Source organism: Canis lupus, chromosome 12 (genome assembly GCF_048164855.1).
Source record: "Canis lupus baileyi chromosome 12, mCanLup2.hap1, whole genome shotgun sequence".
Taxonomy (NCBI): Eukaryota; Metazoa; Chordata; class Mammalia; order Carnivora; family Canidae; genus Canis; species Canis lupus.
In genome coordinates, this window is record NC_132849.1 from 21,260,199 (window position 1) to 21,284,374 (window position 24,176).

The 24,176-nt window shown below is 37.3% G+C and overlaps 1 protein-coding gene and 1 long non-coding RNA gene across 12 annotated transcripts in view; one reads left to right on the forward strand and one right to left on the reverse strand.

Moving 5' to 3' along the window:
- The window catches only part of CTNNA2 (catenin alpha 2), a 1,079,777-nt gene that overhangs the window by 836,002 nt on the left and 219,599 nt on the right, over nt 1-24,176 (forward strand). For all 9 annotated transcript variants that reach the window (XM_072769992.1, XM_072769991.1, XM_072769993.1 and 6 more), the window contains one exon: nt 6,519-6,671. In XM_072769992.1, coding sequence (XP_072626093.1) covers nt 6,519-6,671 — 153 coding nt within the window. The remainder of the gene's footprint in view (nt 1-6,518; nt 6,672-24,176) is intronic.
- Nucleotides 1-24,176, reverse strand: part of LOC140601277 (uncharacterized) — a 76,193-nt gene that overhangs the window by 20,256 nt on the left and 31,761 nt on the right. For 2 of the 3 annotated variants that reach the window (XR_012004305.1, XR_012004304.1), the window contains exons 2-3: nt 9,993-10,068; nt 5,681-5,965 (exon numbers count right to left, since the gene is read on the reverse strand). This is a non-coding gene — a long non-coding RNA (uncharacterized lncRNA). Of the gene's footprint in view, nt 1-5,680; nt 5,966-9,992; nt 10,069-11,916; nt 12,105-24,176 lie in introns of those variants that run through there. The other variant, XR_012004306.1, reaches the window with a different exon arrangement.

Below are 24,176 nucleotides of genomic sequence, written 5' to 3' on the forward strand. Positions count from 1 at the left end.
GATGTTAACTTTTATTTCTAAAAGTCAGGATGGCAGTGGATTGCTCAGACATACAGACAATTCTGCCTGAAAACTGGAATGCAAGAAGACTTAACTTGCAGGGAACTTAAAGCAAAGAAAGCTTTCACATTGCAGGAGAAATAGGATTGATTAGTATTAGCCACCTGTGCGGAGAAGTATTATGAAATATTATTTGAGCTCAGCATAAAAGAATGCTATGATTGATTAATCATGTCTGGCATAGGGATAGAAAGGAAATGTTAGCATACTTTCCATTCCTGACCTCTTCATAGTTTCTGATCTTATCTTTTATAAACAATGCTTCATCTTTATTATTTCCTGCATCTGTTTTGTCCATGTTCTGCCTATGCTTGATTAACTGAATTATTGATTTACTAGATATATTTTTTATTGGCCAGTCTTTGTTTTTGAGTCAGCCTCTGAATTCCCTTCATGTGTTTGGGGGAACTCATTATATGAATTTTGGTATAAGTAGTTAAATAGCCAGTATACTTATTTTCACAAACGCTTTTCCCCAATACTTTCTTTCTTCATGCTTGCAACTAGGTGTTGTTGGCACATGACCCAGAATTTGAGTTTATATTTCACTCAGATAAAAATCAGGTGCATTTGCCTAAGAGTTTGAATCAAAAGCTAGTGACACAAAGGCACAAGGTGTTCTAACATTTCTGAATTCTATCCTTCTTTGAACTAGCAGAATAGGCTTTCCACTTAAATCTGCCAGAATTAGTTTCTATGTTTGCAACTAAGAACTTGACTGATGCAATAGGTCTTCTAAGGCGGTGCTCCTCAAACTTTATTGTGCTTAGGAATCACCTACATGCCTTATTAAAATGCAGATTCTGAATGAAATGCAGGTCTGGGATGGGGCCTGAGGTTTGCATTTCTCTCAGGAATTGGCAGTTGTGCTGGCCTGTGGTTCACCCTTTAAGTATGAAGGGTCTGAAGAAGGAAAGGCAGCCTTAAAGAAGGCAGAGTTGGCAGGGAAAAGGAAAAGAAAAGCAAAAAAAAAAAAAAAAAAAAAAAAAAGGAAATATTTTTCAGTCAGTTCTAGTTAAGGCTGACTAATAAACTTCAAAATGTGCAAAGGGTCCAACACAATATAATAGTATTTTTAATCATGTAATAACACTGGGCCAGTGACAGTATACTGGGAGGCTCTCCTTCATGCATTCAGGGAGTCAGATTGATTGTTGGAAGGTGGGTGGAGTTTGTCCATCTTCTTCAGCTATGGCTTCCCAGGTCACCTTGGGTGTCACATCTAGATTCCACCCAGATAGAAAGGGAGAGGAATATTAAGGAGTGTAGGTTAGAAGTGTCTGCTTGGTGTTTTTGAGTTTTTTATTATAAAGTAAACACAGGTATAGAAACCCACACACTATGAATATATAGTTCATTAAATTGCTATTATGCAGACACTCTTATAACCACTACGGAGGTCAAGAAGTAGAAATCTGCCAGCCTCCTTAAAACTCCTTTCTATGCCTTCAGTCTTCTCCAAAAATAACCATTATCCTGACTTTTAGAGTGTTGACTTCCTTATGTTTCTTTGTGGTTTAGTCACCCTAATGCACATCATCAGATGATGTAGTTTAGTTTTGCCCATAGTTTGGGATATATTTCTTTAGTCTCTTAACCTATTGTGTCCCCATTCATCCCTTTTCTTTTGCTTATAATCCATCTGTTGAAGAACCTGGATGGCTTGTACTGTAAGTTTTCCACAGTTTGCATTTGGCCAATTAGATGCATGTGGTACAGGTCCATAGGTTATTCTGTATTTTCTGTAAATCACTAGAGGGATCCAGGGCTTCTATCCATTTCAGGTTTGATCCCTTTGGCAACTCTATAGTTGGGATTGTGCCATTTCATCAGAAGGTACATGGTGTCTAGTTTGTCTTTTCTTGTGTGTGTAATATTCTCAACCACTCATGTTCATTGCTTAGATTTTTTTCAATTCATGAAAGGTCGCAAAATGGTGGTTTTCTATCATTTTGTTTCCATTTAAGTGGAGGAAGTTTATAAAAAGACAATTTCTTCATAAAGAATTTTAGTTCATACAGGAAAGGCAAGATATAGTCTTGATTCTTTCAAGAGAAATAAATTGGTTCCTTGTCATCCTCTAAAGGTGACTGGCTAGTTTCTTTCTTTTTCCTTTCTTTCTTTTCTTTCTTCCTTCCTTTCTTTCTTTCTTTCTTTCTTTCTTTCTTTCTTTCTTTCTTTCTTTCTTTCTTTCTTTCTTCTTTCTTTCTTTCATCATCATAAACTCATATATTTAAATATATCTGATAGGTTTTAATCCACTGGATTTTAAAATTTTTTGTGAAGTTCAAATTGTCTAATCTTTAGCCAAGTGAGAAGCTCCTAAGTTATTTTTGCATGAGCCTAGCTGTCTTTAATAGCTTTTTGCTATCTGGCACAATAAGATATTTCAGGCCTCTTGGTGTATCTCAGCCTCAAAGTGCTAACCATTTCTCCAAGAAGCCTTGATTTGTTTTAATGGAAAACAATATTTCAAAATGTTCACTGTTATTGGTCTGGCCATTGTTTTTAGGCCTTTTCATTGGACAGAACTGGGAAATTCTGTATGTGTTTAGTTTAAAATCTTGGGTTCATATTGATATTTCTTCTTCAGATCTAGGATTATAGGGTTTTTCCTAAACCTCTTTATTTTTTTCTTCTCTTTTCTACACCAGTACTCATTAACAAGGATAAAGGTGATAAGAGATAAATTCTCATGACTAACCATTTACTTTATTCTACCTTTGAACACAATAGTGTAGGAACAATAATATTCATACTACTACTATAATTAAAATTACACATAACAGTTACAAAATTTTTATATAACCTCTTCCCTTTTTCTTCTCATTTTTACAGTGTTATACTATGTCTTCATTACCAGATCATGTAAGATAATCTCTCTCATTCAACCATCATATATTCTTAGTTCTTAGTTCTACAAACAAGTATATATCTAATGTTCACCGTGTTTCATGTTAATGTTTTCTGAGTAATTTTAGTTGTTAAGTCTCCTTCTCTAACAGATTCCCTGACAAAGTTACAATGGAACAATATTTTCTGTGTTCTTACTTGTTGATCAAATTTTGTCTTTCCCTTATATTTTTCAAAGTCAGTTTTGCTGGCTATAAAATTCTTAGCTCACATTTTCTTTCCTTGAGTATCTTAAATTATAGTATTTCATGTTCTTCTGGTATAAAGCTTTGCTATTTAAAAATCTGATGATCATCTATTTTTCTTTCCTTTATAAGCCATGTGTTCTATTTGCCTAAACACACAAGGATTTCCTCCTCTGTTTATTTTTTAGAATCCAGTTATTTTGCCTGACAATATACATCAGTCTTCTTAGGTACATGGTATGTCCTTCCAGAATGTAGTTAATGTGTCTATGAAAGTTTTCATGAGTTATAATTTTTAGTATTTGTTCTGTCTTCTTATCTTGGTTTTCTTCTTCAGATACCTCTGGTACCCATATATTAAATTTTTCTTTATCTATCTTCAATATTTGTCACTTTATCTCAAAATTTTTTTTTTATCTCAAATTTTTAAAAATATTTTTTGAATTTCTTTTTTATTTTATTTATTTTAAAGATTTATTTATTTGAGAGAGAGAGAGCAGGGAGAGACAGAGATAGAGAGAGAGAGAAACTCAAGCAGACTCTATGCTGAGCATGGAGCCTGATGTGGAGCTTGATCTCACAACCTAGAGATCACAACCTGAGCCCACAACCTCAGCCGAAACAAAGAGTCTGATGCCTAACTGACAGTTAGCAGGTGGCCCTCTTTTGGATTTTAAAATGTTTTCCTTCTTTTCTCTTTCCACTTCTCCTAAGGCATTGCTATTGTGTTTATTCATTCCTTAGTCTTTTTTCTTTTTCTTTTTTTAAAGGACTTTTCTTTTATTTATAACTCTTTCATAAGTTTCATGATCTAGGGGTACCTGGGTGGCTCAGTTGGTTAAGTGTCTGACTTTGGGTTGGGTCATGATCTAGGGGTCCTGGGATCCAGCCCTGGATGGGGCTTCCCACTCTGTGGAGAGTCGGCTTATCCCTCTTCCTCTGCCCCTCCTCCCCGACTCGTGCTTGCTCTCTCTCTTTCTCTCCCTCTCTCTCTCAGTCTCATATGAATAAATGCAATATTTTTTTAAAGTTTCAAGACCTCATTCTGTAATCTTTCCTTTTTTCCTAACTTACGTCTTTTCTCATATTATCATTTTTTACTGTATTTTTATTTATTTGAGAGAGTTTACAGTTTTAATCTGAGGTATATGTATATGTTTCTGGCATACTTTCAGTGTGTGTAAGGATGGTATTATATTCCTTATTCTTCTTTTTCTTGTGGAAACTTTATGCGAGTTTTGACCTTGATAATTTTAAGTTGCTCATTTTTATATGAATTAACTCTCCTTGAAGGTTTAGAAAGAGGCTTGATGCACTCCGCTATTCTGACTTCACAGAGTTCTCACATCTGTTATTTTTGTCTGTTGTTAAGAAATATGGTGACTTGATTGCTGAGATAGCCTGGCTCTCTGCTCATCTTCCCCACTTCATCTGGGCCTTCTTTTTCTTTTACCTCTATTATCCCTGTCAAGTTCAATTTTGATTATACTCTCAATAGTTTCTCCTTCATCTGGGACTCTATCCTGGAAGAGAGCCATAGCAGATCAGTTTCAAGTATTCACTGCCCTATTCCCTCAGACCTTCTTATTTGGCTCTGCCACTTGTTACCTTGTAATTGCAGACAAGTTATTTAATGTTTCTCAGTCTCATTTTCTTCATTTGAAAAACTAGTATAACAATTGTACCTATTTTATGGTGGTGTTTTGAAGATTAAATGATATTATATGTAAAGATTAATTGAGTATCTGGTACATTGTGTGTATCTGGATTATATGAGCTCACAAATAGCCAACATTATTCCTGAGCTGTAGTTTATGTAGTTTTTTTTTTTAAGATTTATTTATTTATTTATTTATTTATTTATTTATTTATTTATTTATGATAGAGAGAGAGAGAGAGAGAGAGAGGCAGAGACACAGGAGGAGGGAAAAGCAGGCTCCATGTCGGGAGCCCGATGTGGGAATCGATCCCGGGACTCCAGGTTCGTGACCTGGGCCAAAGGCAGGCGCCAAACTGCTGAGCCACCCGGGGATCCCCCCTGAGCTGTAGTTTAAAACATGCTACCAAATAAGTAGCTGATTATATTAACACTGCATAAGCTTTATCTATTTTATATGGTGAAATATCAAGCTCAATTCAGGGGTAAGCCAAACTAAGTTATATATATACATATATATACCTTATTGTAATTAACATGAAAAGGAACTGAGATTTTTCGAAGTTCTCCTTCTTCTAATGATAAATATGTATGTATCACCTTCCTGAAAGATGTGCCTGAATACTCCTGAATTATTATACTTGTTTGGAAAATATACACATTGTTTGCCATCTTCTCTTGCATTTATTTGCGTGTTTTCTCCCTGTATACATCCTGACAATTATGAGCAAAGCAGCACTGACGTGTTTTTCTAGATACAGTTTCATTTTTTTTTCATGCAGCTGCCCTGCTTCCCATTTAACAATGTGGAAATGGTGTGTAATTAAGCATTGTTAGATATTTGGGTATGTTTATTTTTACTTACCTTGAAGAGTAATTCTAGGTACTTCTTACTGGCTCACTGCAACTGTATCATCATAGCACTTGGAGGTTGTGAGAAGTTTCATGTTTCTACCTCCAGCAAATTCGAACAATGGATGTAGGAAGGGCAGACTACTGCAAAAAGGTGAAGTTTTAGGGGTGGCTTCAAGGCCTATCTCTTCATCTAAAGCTCTCCCCACTTGCTGGTTGATGCTTAGATTTCTCCGTTTTTCTAACAAGCCTTGAACTGAGTCCTGTGTCCTTGAGCTGTATCATGATTCAAAACTTCCTAAATGGAGACATTTGAACCAATGAAGGAGGAAAATAGACATTAGATAGGAGAGGGCCTATAATGTATTAAGCTACAGGCCATATATGTAACTTTCAAATTGATATTTTATATAATTAATTGAAAACCATCTATCAGTTATCTCTCTTTGTTTCACTTTTTTTTTTTCTAAAGACTTTTATTTATGAATGAGAGACATAGAGAAAGAGAGAGGCAGAGACACAGGCAGAGGGAGAAGCAGGCTCCATGCAGGGAGCCTGATGTGGGACTCGACCCGGGGTCTCCAGGATCAGGCCCCTGGCTGAAGGCGGCGCTAAACCGCTGAACCACCAGGGCTGCCCTCTTTATTTTACTGTGATATGATAAGCACTGGGAAAATTAATAAGAGTTGAAACATTATTTCCATGGATAATGAGAACTGGGCATAGTTTAGAAAAATGTTTTATTCTCAGGTAGTTATATAATCCATATCGCTAAATGAATAATAGACTCATAAATACACCATTCTTCTATTCCTTAATTGTGTGTGTTTTGTTTTTGTTTTTTACTGCAGCTTCGGAAAGCAGTGATGGATCACATATCTGATTCTTTCTTGGAAACCAATGTCCCTTTGCTAGTTCTCATTGAGGCTGCAAAGAGTGGGAATGAAAAGGAAGTGAAGGAATATGCCCAGGTTTTTCGTGAGCACGCCAACAAACTGGTGGAGGTAAGTCAGGAAAAGCCTGAGGAGTAGAATTTACTGTTGGGTTTAGTCTCCACATATAGCTCTTGCAGTTTCAGTAGATAGCCCTTCTTTAGCTTTCCTGAAGAAATAAAGTCTTGGAACCTCTTTTTTTTTTTTTTTTTTTTTTTTAACCTTCTGATGCTCCATCCCTTGCAGAAGAGGAAGATTATTAGTATTCTCTCCTTTATCTATCCCACAATTCTAAACATGTTCTGGAAAATGATAATTTTTCTGAAAAAATAGGAGAGGCTAAGATAGGAGAGGTAGAAGAGAAGCTCCAAAATGCTGAATGCCAGCTTTGATTTGAGGGAGTTGAATTAAAATTGCCAAGGGAAGGTTTAAATATTGATCCCTTTTCTTCTTCCTTATCCCCATCTCTACTCCATGCCTCTGCACCTAGATTAGCTGGCCACATTATGAACTGGTGAAAAAAATATCTCACTTTCCCCATAGAGATACTGGGATACCTGATGAAGGATCTTGGGGCAGTAGGATGAGATGAGTCCAAGTTCAGAGTCCTAAGGATATTCTATGTGTGAGATAAACCAATGGGAATTGTCTTATAAATGCAGAATTGTGTTATGTAATATTGAAAAAATATTTATTTAAGGCAAACAAAATAAGAGTGAAATGACAACCAGGCTGCCTATATCTAGGAGCTGAAAACCAACAGCTTGGCAAAGGTTGGATTTTGTGATGTGGGACTGAATAGAAACTTAAATATGTTAAATAATATGTGTGTGTAGATGCTAGAGGAAGAGTCTAGAAGGGGAAAAGATTCTGGCAAATTTAGGGAATAGTTCTTAGGGCCAAGCTCTGAGCACTTAAAAACAACAACGAAACTCTGGTATCGTTTACACTTTAACTCAGGATAAAATGAAATTACTCAAATAACAGGCAACTTAAATGCAAGCTAAAAATAAAATAGATTTGGAGCAGGGGTAAAGTGGGAAGGGGAGAAGGAAGAAGAAAACAAATAATACTGAATGAATGCTATAAAAGTTTTGAATATTCATATGTAATAAAATAATAGTATTAACAGAGTTAGGTCATGCATTTATATAACTTCAATGTTTATAAAATAATTGCAGACTTTATAGAAAATGTTAAAGGTGTGTTGCAGGCATGGCGGGCAGAAACAGGGACATGTGTTTAGAGTTGTGTGATAAACATATCCTACTTCCAGTCTTGTCTGTGTCATTGTGTAATCCTATACATAGACTTATTTGAGATAATACTTAAGGTTCACACTTGATGCCCAGTGTAAATGTGAGTCCAAGCAGCCCTCATATCTACTCTTTCTTCCTTCTCCTATGATAGACCCTCGACTCATTCACCATTTCCCCTCATCCTATCTGTAGGATTCACTCTAGGGGTATCCAGCCACTGTGAGTGGTCCTTAACCCTAAACTTGTAGCAGAAGCAGAAGCTCAGGTCAGTCAGAACTCCATGCTTCAGAAAATCATTGTGTTGCTTCTCTCAGTTATTCCCTTCACTACCCGTGGTCTGGTCACTGCAGCCAGCAGCATTTCGGAATGTCTCGGTGCCTAGGAGATGAAGCAACTGAGATGTGCGATTGGCCTCTGTTGGGTTGGAGAAGACTGGAATCAAAATAATTTCTGTAGTTTATGTCCTTCAAATAAGTGCTAGATTGCTGATGCATACGTGTTAAAAAAAAAATGCTGGAGCATGGGCTGAGAGTCACCAGTTTTCTCATTTTTAAAGTACAAATATATATATATATATATATATAGAAGTGGGCATCTTTTCAAGCCTTTAGGTATTTGTGTCCGTAATGTGAAAAATTTTGTTAATATATTGATTTTATATCCATTGACCTTGATAATTCACCTACTGATTCCAGAGTTTGTTTCTTTTGGGTGTTCTGTGTATACAATCATGCTGTCTGCAAAATATGACAGTTGTATTTCTTCTTTTCCAATTCTTTTACCTTGTTCTTTCCTCTCATCATTGCACTAGCAAGGACCTTCAGTAAAATATTGTGGAGATTTATATTTTTGTTACTTCTAGACCTCCATGAGAACATTTTAATATTTTACCATTAATTCTATTGTTCGTTCTAGACTTCTCACAGATTTTTTTGTTTGCTTAATTTAGTTCTCTCTTATTACTCATTCGCTTAAAGTATAGAATTGTATCAAACAAGTTTTCTGCACATATTGAGACAATTACGTTTTTTGTTTCCTTTGATCTCCTTCAGGAGTATTGGTATCTAAATTATGCTTTCCCTCAAAAAATGAGTAGAAAATATTCCTTCTATTTATTTTTGGAAGCGAATGAGTAAGACTGTCATTACTTATTGTTATTTCTTTTTGATATTTGGAGGAATTCACTCATACAGCAACCTGAGCCTGGGTGTTTGCTTGAGGAAAGGTTTACATTGCAGGTTCAACTATTTTTACTAAACACAAGCCCATTTAAATTTTCTATTTCTTTTTAAGTCAGCTTTCATAAGTTGTATTCTAGGAATTGTTATTTTTACTTAATTTCCTAATTATTTGACATAAAATTATCCATAATATTCTCCTTTTAAAAATAATCTGTAGCTGCATTATTATTTCTTTTAACTTCTTATACTGCTAATTGGTATCTTCTCTCTTTTTTCTTGATTACTTTTGTAAGAGGTTTATCAATTTAATATTTTCTTTAAGGTTTGCAAATTTTCTTTGTTTTCTATTTTATCTATGCTGTTATTCTTTTTATTTTTCGGCTTTCTTCTGATATATCTTACTGTTTTTCTAGCTTTCTAAAATAAATAATCACATTATTGATTTTTAGCCTTTCTTATTTTAATAATATATGCATTTAAGGCTTAATTTTTCCCTAGCTATGCTTTTATCTGGCTATTTTCTATTGACCTAGTTTTCAGCTCACTCATCCTGCTTCCATCTGTGTCCAATGTGTTTGAAACTGATCTATTGGATTCAATTGTTTTTTTAAAATTTCTATTCAATTTTTAAAATTGATTCCAGTTCTCTAGCAGCAAATTCATTATTGGGTCCTCTCTTTTAAAAAGATATGTTAGGGGTCCCTTTCCATTTTGCCCCCACAACTGGGCAAGCAAGGAAGAAAACTGACCTTTCTTTTGATGTCAGTAGGGAAGTTTGAACCATTCAAATCCTAGCTCCCACATGGAGGTCTCAACCCGAGTCCACCTCCCTAACATGATAAAAACCAAAACCATTTATTCTTCTTTGGGCTGACACTACTATAAACTAGCTTAGGTGCCTTCTCTGCTCTTCCTCAAAAGTCCCTTTTTGTGACTAAGAAACCTTCTCATACCTTATTCATAGGTGTGCTGCATCCTCACTCTCAAAATGCAAGCCATTTTTTGTGTGTGGCTGGGGAAGAGCTCTCTCTGTGAGGCAACCACAAAACAGAAACAAAATTGACCAAAATATTAGGATTCTTTGACTTGGACTTTAAAAATAACTATAATTAACATATCTCTTTAAAGATTGATTGATTGATTGACTGATTGATTTAAGAGAGGTGAAGGGAGAGAGCAGGTGCATACAAACAGGAGGGAGGAGCAGAGGAAGAAGCAGCAGCAGACTCCCTGCTGAGCAGGGAGCCAGGTGTGGGGCTCAATCTCAGGACCTTGAGATCATGATCTGAGCCAAATGCAGACACTTAACTGGAAAGGGAGAAGACTGGGTCCTAAAAGCTGTCAGCAAACATTCAATATGAAGTAAGAATCTTCATTTGGGTTGACCCCTGATGTTTGATGACTGGAATGTGCCATGTTTCATTTAATTGAATTTTGTTGTTTTTTGTTTTTTAAAAGATTTTATTTATCTATTCACAAAAGATATTCATGTAGAGAGAGGCAGAGACATAGGCAGAGGGAGAAGCAGGCTGCCTGCAGGGAGCCTGATGTGGGACTCAATCCCAGGACCCCAGGATCACGACCTGAGCCAAAGGCAGATGCTCAACCACTGAGCCACCTAGGTGTCCCTCATTTAATTAAATTTGAATTTGAATTTAAGTGAGCTATTATGGAGCTCTGTGAGGCTTCCAAAATGGAGATAGACTTTATTGTGGCATCTGTAATAAGCTTGATTTTTATCTTGATTATGGATTTTTTTAAATGTCAGCTGATTTTTTTATTAAATGGCCAACATTTGTATGGGAAAATATAAAGGGTCTGTGTTGTAGTCTGGGCTGCTATAAGAAAATACTACAGAATGGGTGGTTTTTCAGCAACAGAAATTTATTTCTCACAGTTCTGGGGGTTGAGAGGTCTAAGATCAAGGCACAGAAAAGGGTGCATTCTGTTAAAGGCCCTCTTCCTGGTTCATAGCCAGTGACTTCTCACTGTGTCCTTATGTAGTGGAAGGCATAAGGGATCTCTGTGGAGTCTTTCTTGTAAGAACATTGACCCCATTCATAAGGGCGCCATCCTTATGACCTTAGAGCCTCCAAGGCTCCACCTCCTAGTACCTTCATATTGGATATTAGGATTTCAGCATATGAATTTTGGAGGACAGACACCAATGTTTGGACTATAGAGTCTGGATAGTGTTTTCTCTTTCCAGAAAGGATTTACTTTTTTCTAAAGGACACAGATGTTGTGATGAGCACCAGTGTTACATGGAAGTGTTGAATCACTAAGTTATACACCTGAAACTAATATTATACTGTATGTTAACTAAAGGGAATTTAAATAAAAATTTAAAAAAGGGGGGCAGCAGAGAGATAGCTCATTTCAACCCAAAGACTGAAGTGTCTTGAGGCTAGTTTGTAGTCTTTGTCAGTTGTAGTCTACCTTTCTTTTACCCTAGTCCTATGAATAGTCTTCTAGGGGTACAACCAGAGGACGGGATGTGTTACCAATGATCTCACCTTATTTATAGAACAGTTTCTCCAGTTTTTGTTTTCCCATCATCATGATATGGTTGAAAACTTTGTTTTGCTTTTTGGATGCTTTTAATTTGCTTCTTTATTTTTTTTTTGGGGGGGGAGGGGGCAGACAGTGGGGAGGGGCAGAGAGAGAGAATCTTAAGCAGGCTTCATGCCCAGTACAGAGCCCAATGTGGGCCTCTGTCTCACAACTCTCAGATCATGACCTGAGCCAAAATCAAGAGTTGGACACCTAACCTACTGACCTGCCCAGGTACCCCTAATTTGCTTCTTGACTGTTGGTACATGTAACTTAATAGAGAAGACCTTAATAAAAAAACAAACAAACAAACAAACAAAAAACCTGTGATCAAATGCCAGTCTTTGAACTCCTCGTTCTCCATGAGACCTTTGGCTCCTTGGCTGTCCTGGACTCCAATTTTTGCCTCTCCAGCCCTATGAGATAGCTGGAAACTCTAAATAATTCTCTTTTTTCTCTGCAGTTACCTTCCATCGGCTGTCTCAGTTTCTCTTTCAACACTAAGAATTAGCAAATGCTTGGGAAGGAAAGTAAAATGCACAAAGTTAGGCTCCCTTCAATGAGCATCACGTTTTGAATTAGTCTAGGTTTTGACCCTCTTGGCAGCTGTTCCATATTTTCAAGGAAATGACTTTTTCCTGCATTTCTAGTTGTGCTCAGCAAGAGAATCGGTCTCTTACTGGCTACTCCATTCAGTCTGAAAGTAGAAATCCCTGAGAGAGCTGGTTCAGACAAGTTTGTGGGGACTTTTTATTTGTTTGTTTCATTCATATTTTTAGTCAAAGATCTCTTTTTTCAATGGAAATATTGAGCGTCCATACCTCAAAGAAATACACTAATCAATAAGAATAGTTCTTACGAGATTGAAATAACAATCTCAGTCCCTCCTCCACTTTCTGCAATTCCTTTACTTAGTGCCTTCTTCTGCCAAACACCACCTCACAATCCTCCCAGGGCACATTTGATCCCTGTTTGAGAACTTCTGATGGAACTTTGCGTTGCCATTAATGCAAATTATGTAAGAATTATATATCAGATAATTTTGAATGGAGAATGAATAAATGCATAAAATAATCTATGAATCAGTGGTGATAATTTTAGCTCTTCAATATTTTTTTTTTGTTATTGAGTTTTGTTATAGTATATTCAATTTTCCATCAATTTTTGTTTGTTTTGGGAAGCCTAGGTGGCTCAGTGGTTGGGCTTGTGCCTTCGGCTCAGGATGTGATCCCGGAGTACCGGGATCGAGTTCTGCATCGGACTCCCTGTATGGAGCTTGCTTCTCCCTCTGCCTGTGTCTCTGCCAATCTCTCTGTGTCTCTCATGAATAAATAAATAAAATTTAAATTTTTTTCTCATATGTGTGTGCTATTTTCTCCCAGTTTGGTATTTGCTATTCACAGAGATTGATGTGATAAAGTGAATAGAGGATGCCACAACCTATAATACAATATTGTCATCCTTAGAAAACCTGTAACAAGGACAATTTTAGTGCAAATAAGATATTACTAAAATATGAATCAGTAAAAAAATATAATTTGGCTTTTCATAATTTCCTTAACAAGTAAAATTGTTTGGTTTTCTTCCCCACAATGTTTCCAACTTTTAATAAAGATTAGGTGAACTCACACCAGGGTTTTTTGATTAAAAGAATTTAACAGGTCTGTTTTGATTATTTGTGATCTATAATATCAGCCAATATAGGAAGTATCACTAGTAGAAATGAACTTTTTTCTTAATCTATTTTCCTTCATCTCCAGAATCCAGCTAACTCATACCCTCTGAGATTTAGCTAAGGGCTTCAAAGCAGAGCTGACTCAGGGTGTACTGAGCTTATCAGAGGACCCCTGTTGTACCTCCTTTCCAAGGCTTTTGGAGAAATGGAATGCAAAGTATGGTAGCACAGTACCAAAGTAATGTGGCCTGAGTAGGGGTGGCAAAATAGGCATTGTTGCAAAGGAAATAAAAAATGGAAATCTGGAAACTGAGATGCAGAGTCAATATAGCTATTTTCAGAATCTCCAAACTGATTTTATCATTTCCATTGCTTTCCTACTTAATGTGCCTCTCTTTCTCCTACTACATCTCTCCCATTAACACCAATACAGTATGTATGCAAGCTACACATGCTATTATCTGGTGGACTGCAGTGTCCTCCCAGCAGTCCTCTCTCATCTGCCTGGTCCTCCTTCAGTCCCTTCTGCAGACAGCAGCCGCCACAGTGAACTTCTAAAAATACAAATCAATCATGCAATGTCTCTTTCCTAGACCATTCAGAGACTTCCTATTGTTCTCAGGTGAAAGGCCAACTTATTAAAGGACTGTGCAAGGCTTGCATGATCTGGCCCCTTCTTTAATCTCCAGGCTAGTCTTCCTGTCCTCTCCCACTTCCCACAATGTATCAGCCTGACACAAACCATCTTTCACTTGTCAGGTGTGCCATGCTCCGCTCCACCCCAGGCCTGCACTTGTGTTGTCTCTTTCCTGACATACTCTGTGTTGTCTCTTTCCTGATATACTCTCCATTCTACCTCTTCCTCTCATTTCTAATCATTGTTCAGATTTCAGCTCAAACATCATGTCCCTAAATGGGATTCGTTCCCTGTGTTTTTTTGCCCTCGTGGAGCCTTATTTATTTTTGATTTGCACACATCCAGCTCTATGACTGTATGATATTTCTCCTGCTAGATGAGCAATTCCTTTAGAAAGAGACCATGTCTGATGGATTCCTAACTACACTGCAGCATGTGGCTGAGCGGCTAGCATATAGCTGGTATTCAATAAACAGATATTGACTAAATAATGAATAAAATAATAAATGCAGCCGGGGATACTGCCAACTTTTTGGCTTCTGAGGTAATATATTTTAACAGCACAGCTGCAGGTCCCCAAACAGGTGCCTCTGGGGTTACTAAAGAGGCATTGTGCTTATATAATTCTGTAATTTACTACAAAGGAGGAATTTCAAATCTAAGAAGGACTAATGTGGAGAACTCCCATTTCTACTGAGTAGAAAGGCCCTGCTGTTGGCTGATTTTGGGAGAAGTTAAATGGATTCTCCTCAGGATGTTTCTGAGGTAGGGCCCCTAACTCTGCTGTCATTTCTCTCCTGCCCACCACCGCACAAGCATACAGTTGTCTGATCTTTGGTTACAGAGGATGTGGGAGAGGGAGCTAGTTCTGGCACAGTAAAGCACACATTTGAGGCCATAACAGTGACAAGTTTGACAAGGGAATCTCAATTCTCCACTTCATCTTCTGAGTTACTCCTGATGTCAGCACCCCATTGGGTGAGACTTGATCTGTGGCAAGTGGAAGATTTGAAATAAGGGGCAAATCCTAATATTCAGAATCATTAATGTGATCATCTATAAAGCACAGACTGCCTCTGTTTCAGCTTTGAGTAAATTGCTTTTCTCAATCAATCTTTCCACTTCATTCGGAGAAATTCATTCAGCAACAAATGTACTGAGTGGCTACCATGTGCCGACCATTGCTAGCAATACAACCATGAATAAACCAGATAAACTTTCCACTCTCATGGGACATGCATTCTTTTGGCAAAGACAGAAAAAGATAAATGTATAATAAACAAGGTAGAACTAAATCCTGAAGAGCAATAAAGCAGAGCAAGGGACAGAGAATGATGAAGGAGTGCATGTGTGGGCAGAAGAAGGTTGTCCCCTAAGATGACTATTAAGCAGGAATCTGAAGGGAATGGAAGAACATTCCAGATTGTGGGAACAGAAAGGGCAAAGACTCCCAAGGCAGCAGTGTGCTTGGCATGTTTGATCAAGAATAAAGAGACCAGTGTGCTTGCAGCTCAGAGGGAGAGAAAATATTTCAGAGATGAGATTGAGGGCTGGGGGTAAGGACTGTATTTTACTCCGATATTTTAATCTATTGAAGGCTTTGAACAAAGGCATGACATGATCTAACTTCCATTTTGAGAAGTGCTGTGCTGCTGTCTGGGAAATATACAGCAGAGTGACAAAAGTACAAGGAGAATAGATAAAAGGATGCAATCATCCAACAAGGGATTGGTGCTACAACGAGGGGAGAGGCAGTAGAGATGTGGGCAGAAGGGCTTGAATTTGGGTTCTATTTCCAACGTTGAACCAATGTATTGGAAGTTAAGCTATGAGACAGACAAGAGCCTGGGATGACATTTGGACATGCTGCAGCAGTGAAATCACTAGGAACTCTTAAAAAAACATGACCTACACTCTCACACTGCTTCTTGATTGGATCTGCCTGAAGTTTCCTGATATGTGTGATCCTGAAAACCCTACACAAATATCTTGGGTTTAAATAAATACAATAGAGCTTTGAAAATTACAGGGTCTTGATTCAAACTATGAACCAAAAACAAAATCAAGAAAAGCTGCATCAAAAACTACATTGATGGAACTGGATCTCCATGCTTTTTTTTTTAAAGTACAAACTGAATATTCTCATCTTTTTCTCAATGTTGCCCTCCCCAATCCTACTAGTAGATTTGAGCCAGAACTGAATTAGTGGAATTTCTAAAAAAATTGAGCCAGAACAAAGCAGTAAATCATAATATTTTATAAAGAGCTATTTTGTTCAGCACATGTTAAACTTACAGTATTTTTTTCTGTCTTTGAAGAAGTGTATAGTCCAATTCCACCCCTTTCCAAATTCTGATTCCTAAAGTCTATATAATTATATATATTTTTTCCTATGAACACAATAAAGCATTACCAAAAAATTTAAGCATTCACCCTAAACTCTTAAAAATTATTTTAATATAGGGCTAGGGTTCTTCGTAAGCTCTCAGTACCTTATTTAGTGCTTTTGACAACCTAATGAAGTAGCTGTTATTTTTTCCATTCCATTTTACAGATGAGAAAACTGCAGTTTCAGGAAGTTTAGTAACTTGCCCAGTGTCATACAGATAGAGGCAGAATCCATGCAACAGTCCATGTATCCCAGACTCTAGACACCATGCTGCTAAACACTGTGCAACACTGCCCCCAGGCTCTTGTCCAAGGATTAGAGTCTAATCCTTCATGTCAGTAATTAGTATAGTGTCTAGCCCCAAAGTAATCTTAGTTGCCTTTGTACAGGTTCTATATCTCTCTAATCATATTTTGGAGAGGAGCCATACTTGACTGCACACATCTGGGGGTAACATATATTACTGCAAGCAAATTCCTATACACCCTAGTGGAGTAGATTATCCAAGTTGCTTTTTGGTACTGGTATTGGGCATAAGTTAAGCTTACTTACTAGCTTTATGACTCTTCATCTCCACAGATTGTATCATTTATGTCTGCTCAAATTACCAAATGCCATGGACTTCTAAGGTTTCTTACAGATCACAGATTCTAAAGATTTTAAATATTTCATGTCAAAGGTCTACTGCGCTGCTTGAGTTAGCTAGGCACCTAATGTGGAACTAAGTACCTAACTTCCAGATTGCATTTCAGTCTTTGCAACATAGTATGCACAGTGCAAGGCCATATTTTGAAGTTAATTATTTTTCAGATGTAAGAAGGACTGTTAATTTCTACAAAAATTTTGTTTCCTGGCATCTGGATAAAAACTTGTCCCACCATGACCTATCCCCAAGATTCATCCAAAAGGTGAGTTAATACACTTAGAAGAAACATCAGGATAAGAGAGGCCCTTAACTATGTTGCCCATACCTAAGGAGAAGAGGAAACATTATCAATACTTAGCTCATTCTTTATGCTAGATAATATTGTAATTTCCACACATTACCTCTCTTAATCCTCTTAACAACTAGGTGCCTTCATCATCAGTACCATCCTTTTTCAGATTATGAAACTAAGGCCCACGGAAATTAAAAACAGCCTGATCAAAGTCACCAAAATCACCTGCTGATAAGTGAGTGCTACAGATAGAATTCTCTTCTCCCTCCCCTCTCCTTTTATGTATATGTATTTATATTTATTGTTATAATCATTAGCCTTTTACATTTATTAACAGTCTGTCCTCACAACAATAAAATTATAACCCAGCACTATATTAATATTCTCTTAGTCTACTCTCCAGAGTTGACAAAGAGTAGTACTATTATGTTTTAGAAAGATTCTGAAGAATCTGGGGTCTGAGCTGTGATTGTGGTGTGGCCAGGTCAGATTTTGGAGGGTGACATTCAGTGTCACTGCTACAGATGAGTAGGAGATATTTGGTCTTTTGTTCTACTAGATAATGAGATGTATTGTTTTATCATCCATGTGGGGAATGACCGTTCTCTGCACATGTATATATACTTGTATGTGCGTGTGTACGTGTTTTCTCCTGAGTTGTGTTTTCTATCTTTCTTTAAAGGTATGTTTATTTAGTCCAGCTAACTCAGAGACTTTGCTGGGTAGTATAACCTTACATTATTAAGGTCAAACCTCTTCAGTGCAAAAAATGAAAAACTGAACCCCATTAAAAATGATGTGCTTTTTTTTTTTTCCTGGAATGCCAAGAAGTTTTTAATTGCCCAGGAAAAAATACTCCAATGCTCATGTGTTCAGTCTTTTTTAGCTCTAAGAGCTTTTTATATTACAAAGCCCCCTAGCCAGCCTGGAGCCATAGTTTGAGAGGGATGGTATGTTGGGGCATTGCTCTTTTGAACTAAAAACAAGTTTTCAGATTATCATTACTCCGTTAGCTTTAGAAGGTTGTGGAGTTTAACTTGACAGAGGCCTGTGACCAGCCTGAGGCTCAGCATATATGTACTTTCAACCCTTACCTTAAAAATCAACACTGAGTACTTTGCATCTGATGACTGGGATTTCTCTGACAGTGTAATGATCTACCCTACGGCTGTGAGAATCACTGTAATCCTTTGCCCCTCATACTTTGCATCTGGCATCTCATCATTTAGGTCCTGTCCATCTCTGAGATTCTATATTCTAAGGACCTTTTGTGGTTTAAGATTCTATGAAAAGGGAAAACCCAAATAATTCTCCTGTTCTAGAATGCATTTGTGATTGAAACTGAAATTTGGGGACTGCAAGAAGAACATGTCACTGCAATAGTTTACTGGTACCTTTTTGATTCAACTAAGCACACAACTGAAGCTTGGGGCATAGTTGATGACTAAGCTGTCTTGGAGCATAAAAAAACCAAAAATGTAGATTCCATCATTATTTATCATACTTCCATGGCTTTTATCTGTGACTGACCCAGTGTCTGAAAGATAGGTTTGAATGGCTATTAATCAACTTGGTGATTATACAGGTAGGAAATAAAGAAAGGATAGAGGTCAATGCCTGCCATAGAGAAAAATATACATATTAGCTAAATTATTATGATATAACTTATTTATATGAATTAAAAGCTTGCATTTTTTCTCTTTTTCTGCAGGCTTATTAGTGCCTGCTGGTGAATGCCAATAGTCATGAATGGTGCCAAGGAACAGCAGGTGGTATGGCATTCTATAGCATACCCCACTCCAATCTTCACAAAGTATTCTCTGTCCCTCAAAGCCACTCTATCATATATGAGTGTGTGGGTATGTATGTTAGACATATACATGAATTCTTTGATCTAAAGAACAAATATATTTTTTCAATCATATGTAAGATAAAATACGAGCATCTTTAAGGAAAAAACTGTTTTAATTGACTTTTAATACATGAAGTAAAAACTGCCTGTAATACAAATGCATCTTCCAGAAATTTGCCCATTTCCACTTCCAATCAGATTGCTGCCCTCCTGTTCAGATATTCTAGAGTTTTCACAGAGTATGAATTTCACATATCCAAGGTACCTGGGAATTGAGTCAATATTTTCATATGATGCCAGTTGCCACCAAAATATAGTTTCTTATTTAGACTGACAAGTTGCTCTTTTCTATGCTAAAACAATAGGGGCCTATGATTTATTTTTCCTAAATGTTTTCTTGGAAGACTGAAAATACAAACATATTTTTCCAAGTCTCTAAAATGTCCTAAGTGAATGATTCCCTTACCAGGTTTATGTGGAAAGATCCAAGACATCAGTCTCACCAGCTTCCTTCACCTACCCACGTAGTTTTTCTTATTTTTTGTTTTCTTATTTTAAATTTTCTAAGAAGTTGGTTTGTAACTTAATTTCAAAACACAAGATGCTTTGAAGTTGAAGCCTGTAATGTATGGGCAAAAATGCACTTCAGACTGCCTGTATGAGGAATGGCGTTGCAGATTTTCTGTAAAATGTTATGACAGTTTCCACGTGGAGACAGAAGTATGGAAGTTGTTAACGGCAGCGGGGCAGCAGAATCTCCTATGGATCAGTAGTTTTGCAAACTAAAAATAGGCAGTGATTGACCTATCCCACTGCAACGCACCCAGCTAAGGAGGCTGTTTTGATCCCATAATCAAGTAGCTCAAAAAGTCAAGTCCTTTCAAGTAGGTGCCTTCAAATATGTTACTTGGAGCTTAAAAAAAAAACAAAAAAAAAAACCCCAAATTTGCAATTTACATTCAAATTGGCATACTTTTCACATGCCCATTCTATAAACATGATTCCAGGCAGGTCTTTGTTCCCATCAGAGGTCCTCTAACATCTTACCCTTATGCCCATCTGGGGAAGAAGCTCAAGGTGGGCCCCCCATTGCCCTGTATGGGAAATGAATCATCCTAGCCCAGGTAAAGTGCAGAGTTGGCAAAGACATAGCCAGACTCTCATTTAAGGGACAGTCAGGGATTGAGGACAGATCACATTCCTGCAGAGGAAACTGGAAATACAGTTAGGTACAGTGCAAGAGGTGTGGTTCAAGCTGCCACAGCAAGGTCAGAAGCTCACGGAGGCAGGAGAGGGTTCATTTTGGAGGAAAGTGGGAAGAGAAAGGTTTATTGGGCAGGAAGGCAGGGAATCTGATTGCCTCCACTAACTGCTCTACCTGACACAGCTCAGATTCCTAAGTTGGCATCTTGCTATTTCATTGCCCTTGAATTTTTGCCTTGAGGACCATTTCTCCCTCTCACGGACTTCATACACTCTGTTTGACCTCTGTTATTTATCCCCATGGTCCTCCTAACACCAGAAATCCTTTAAATATGCATTAAATATATCTGTAGGTTTTAGTGCCTTGAATTTCTGCAAATACTGGTGATATTATTGCCTACTACTTCCCCTGATTTTTTTTTTTTTTTTTGAGGGAGGGAGGAATCTAATATCCAGTGAATTCTCTTTGTTTGATTTTTGCCTGGAATTTTGAGAGTAATAATTGCTTTCTTCAAAATGAAAACAATTCAGCCTTTGTCCCAGTTGCTTCACTAGAGTTTTAGAGGAAGAGCTTTTTCTCAAATACCATCAATAAATGGCTACCACAGAATTCAGAATCGTTTCTCACGGTCAAAAAGTACTAATGACATTTGTGCAAGTGATTCTCTTGCCCTGAAAAGTCCAAGACTAAATCCACAAGGAGAATATTGAAACTAATATTTCTTCAGCCTGTCTTAGAGAACTTTACTGTGAAGTGACTATTTCCATTACAAGTTTTCCTCCAAGGAGGAAGTCAGTTAAGTGAGATTTTCATTTTCACAAAGTTGCTTGTCATTTCCTAGCCACAATAACTTATTAAGTTATCTTCCACAGTATCTTTCAAAGGACTCAACTCTTTGTTCAAAGAAATTTATGGTTTTTGCAGAAACTTAAAGTGTTAGTAGCTGTTACTGTGGTGTACTTGGGATTGCATATCATTCTAGGATAACATGTGGGTGATTGTGACTTTAAAAGAGCTGATCTCTACTTTGAATGAAATTTTATATATGCATAGAGATCATAGAGATCAAAGTGTTTAATGCAGAAAGTATAATTACAGTTAGGTTTCTCTACTTCTTCACTGTTGACATTTTATGCTCATAAATTGTTGTTGTGAGAAACTTTCCCATGCATTGTAGGATGTTCAGCAGCATCCCTGGGCTCTGCCCACCAGATGCCAGTAGCACTTTGTCCTCCAGTTCTGACAACCAAAAATCCAACAGAAATCACCATAGATCCCCTAAGGGACAAAATAGTCCCTAGTCAAGATCACTTCTCTGTAATCTTGAAGTAAAATAAATATGTAATTGTTTGCATTTAGTGCTCCTTACTTACATTGGTTAGTTAGTAATAGACATTATTTTATCTGAATAAAATGACCAGATGACAAATAGGTTGAAGGTCTATTTCTTAATTAAAATTACCTCTGAAATTTCTGTTACTCAAAACAATTACTCACTAATTTCTCTCCCTGTAAGTAAGTGGGTGAAAACTTGTCCCCAAAGATTTCACTATGACCTTTAATGTTTCCTAAAATCACACCACCTAGAGAACATCTTAATAGCCTGAAACTACTTCCAGAAGGGGATACTTAAGTGCTGTTCAAATAGAAATACCTCATTAGGATACGTTCACTGATTTCTCTTTACTTAAGGCAGCTGGGTGAAGCTAAGGCTCTGATGAAAAAGGCCAGATACAAGTACAGAAAGAGAAAGTAGATAATAACATGCTTGGAGATATGTACGCAGAGAAGAAAATGGACCATGCTCAATAAACACTTATTATTTGAGAGTTAAATTTGGGTTAGAATTCCCCAGATTGGCCTGGTCTTGGTCTACCTTTGTTTTTCTATTACTTTCTTACAAAGGAAAACAACAACAACAACAACAACAACAACAAACAAAAGACGAAAACTCCACAAACTCTCGTGCTCTGACATATCACAAACTTGTTATCTCTGAGCCTTCATTCCTGCCATTGCTCTGGTAAATATTTGGTTATAGAAAGCAACCAAAGGAGCTGACATGATGAAAGTAATGTTTGGGGTGGTTACTTTGAATCAACTTTATTCTTTTCTAATGCTAAAATATGGATAAAGTTTCAAATGTCATGGCAGTCAACTTGCTAAAACTTGCCTCCAAATTACCTTGTCAAAGGGAGTCCAGAGTACATAATTAGTAGTAAGTCAATGCTTATTTACTGAATCTATTTATTTAGTTGGAAGTTTTTTTCCTGAATTTTGTTCTGAATCTACTTGATAAAATGGACAATCCTAAGCTATAGGTCCTATATGTGTTTGCTAGGGCTGCAATTGTAAAGTACCACACCTTGAGTGACTTAACAGAAATTTCTTTCCTCCCAGTTCTGGGGACTGGAGGTCCAAGAGGAAGATGCTGGCAGGTTTGGTTTCTCCTGATACTTCTCTCCTGGGCTTACAGCTACCTTCTCTGTGTGTCTTCACATGGTCTTCCCTATGTGTGTGCACACCCCTGGTGTTTCTTTGTGTGTCTGAATTTAGTCTTCTCATAAGGACACCATTCAGGTTGGACTAGGGCTCACTCTACCAGTAACTTCATTGTTTAAAGACCCCATCTCCAAATATGGCCACAACACTAGAGGTTCTACATATGAATTTGGGGGATATAATCCAGTCCATGAAAAATATCATTTGGCTTTCTTTATGAGAAAAAAGGGCAGGAATGTTTACTTTCATATCTGTTTTGAAGGATTTATGTTTTAATTTTTACCTGTTGCTTAAACCAATAATTGCATACCTAAGAGGTGAATTTTCTAGTGCTCTCAGTTGTCACTATTTTTTTTCTGGCAGATATTTTTACACCTTAAAAAAAGTCCTTAACCTTTTCCAGTGTGTGGCATAGAGCAAGCCTGACTACCTTAAGGAAGAAATTCCTGGGCAGCCCGGGTAGCTCAGTGGTTTAGCACTGCCTTTGGCCCAGGGCGTGATCCTGGAGACCCGGGATTGAGTCCCATGTCGGGCTCCCTGCATGGAGCCTGCTTCTCCCTCTACCTGTGTCTCTGCCTCTCTGTCTCTCTCTCTCTCTCTCTCTCTCCTCTCTGTGTTTCTCATGAATAAATAAATAAAATCTTAAAAAAAAAAAAAAGAAATTCCTCTAACACAAGTTTGATTCAGCCATGGTTAGTCATGCTATCCTTGGTATTCTTCATACTGTCTGTTTTTTTTTTTTATGTATCAGAAGCAGACTTGTGTGAGATTTTTTTGTGCTCTGCTATAATTTTTTTGCCAATGTATTTTTTCCTCCCAAGATTCATCACTAACTGCTAACCCATGAAACCGCTACATGTGTACCCCACGATCGCACACTTCTTATTCATCCATGTTAAGGTACTCAACTTGCAACCTGAAAAAGCTCCTCTGAAGGTGTATTCTAAATATCTACAAACCCACACAAAACCCTCTTGACTGAAAGGGCTCACAGAGGGGCGAAGGTTGGTATTGTACTGACTACTGCTTCCTGTGCTCCGTCTGGGAGTATCATTTCCAAGCCTGAGCAACTGTCATTCTCTGATCCAGTCTGTTGCCACTGTTGCTTGAGGTATATTTTTAAGGATTTTTGAGGGTATTTTTAAAATCCCTTTCTGTTTTTGATAATAAAATATTCACTGAAAATTATATGAGTGAACACAGTAGGGGTGGGAAGTGAGGACAATAATGATATTGAATATATCATGCAATTATGAGCTAGACTTTTCCAAGTCTAAATAATTCCTTGACTACTTTAAGGCCTATTGCCAGCTGCATCAACTGCAGCCAGGGTATCTTATAACAAGCGATTTACCTTAGCAACGAAGGCAGTCAGTTAAAATTCATC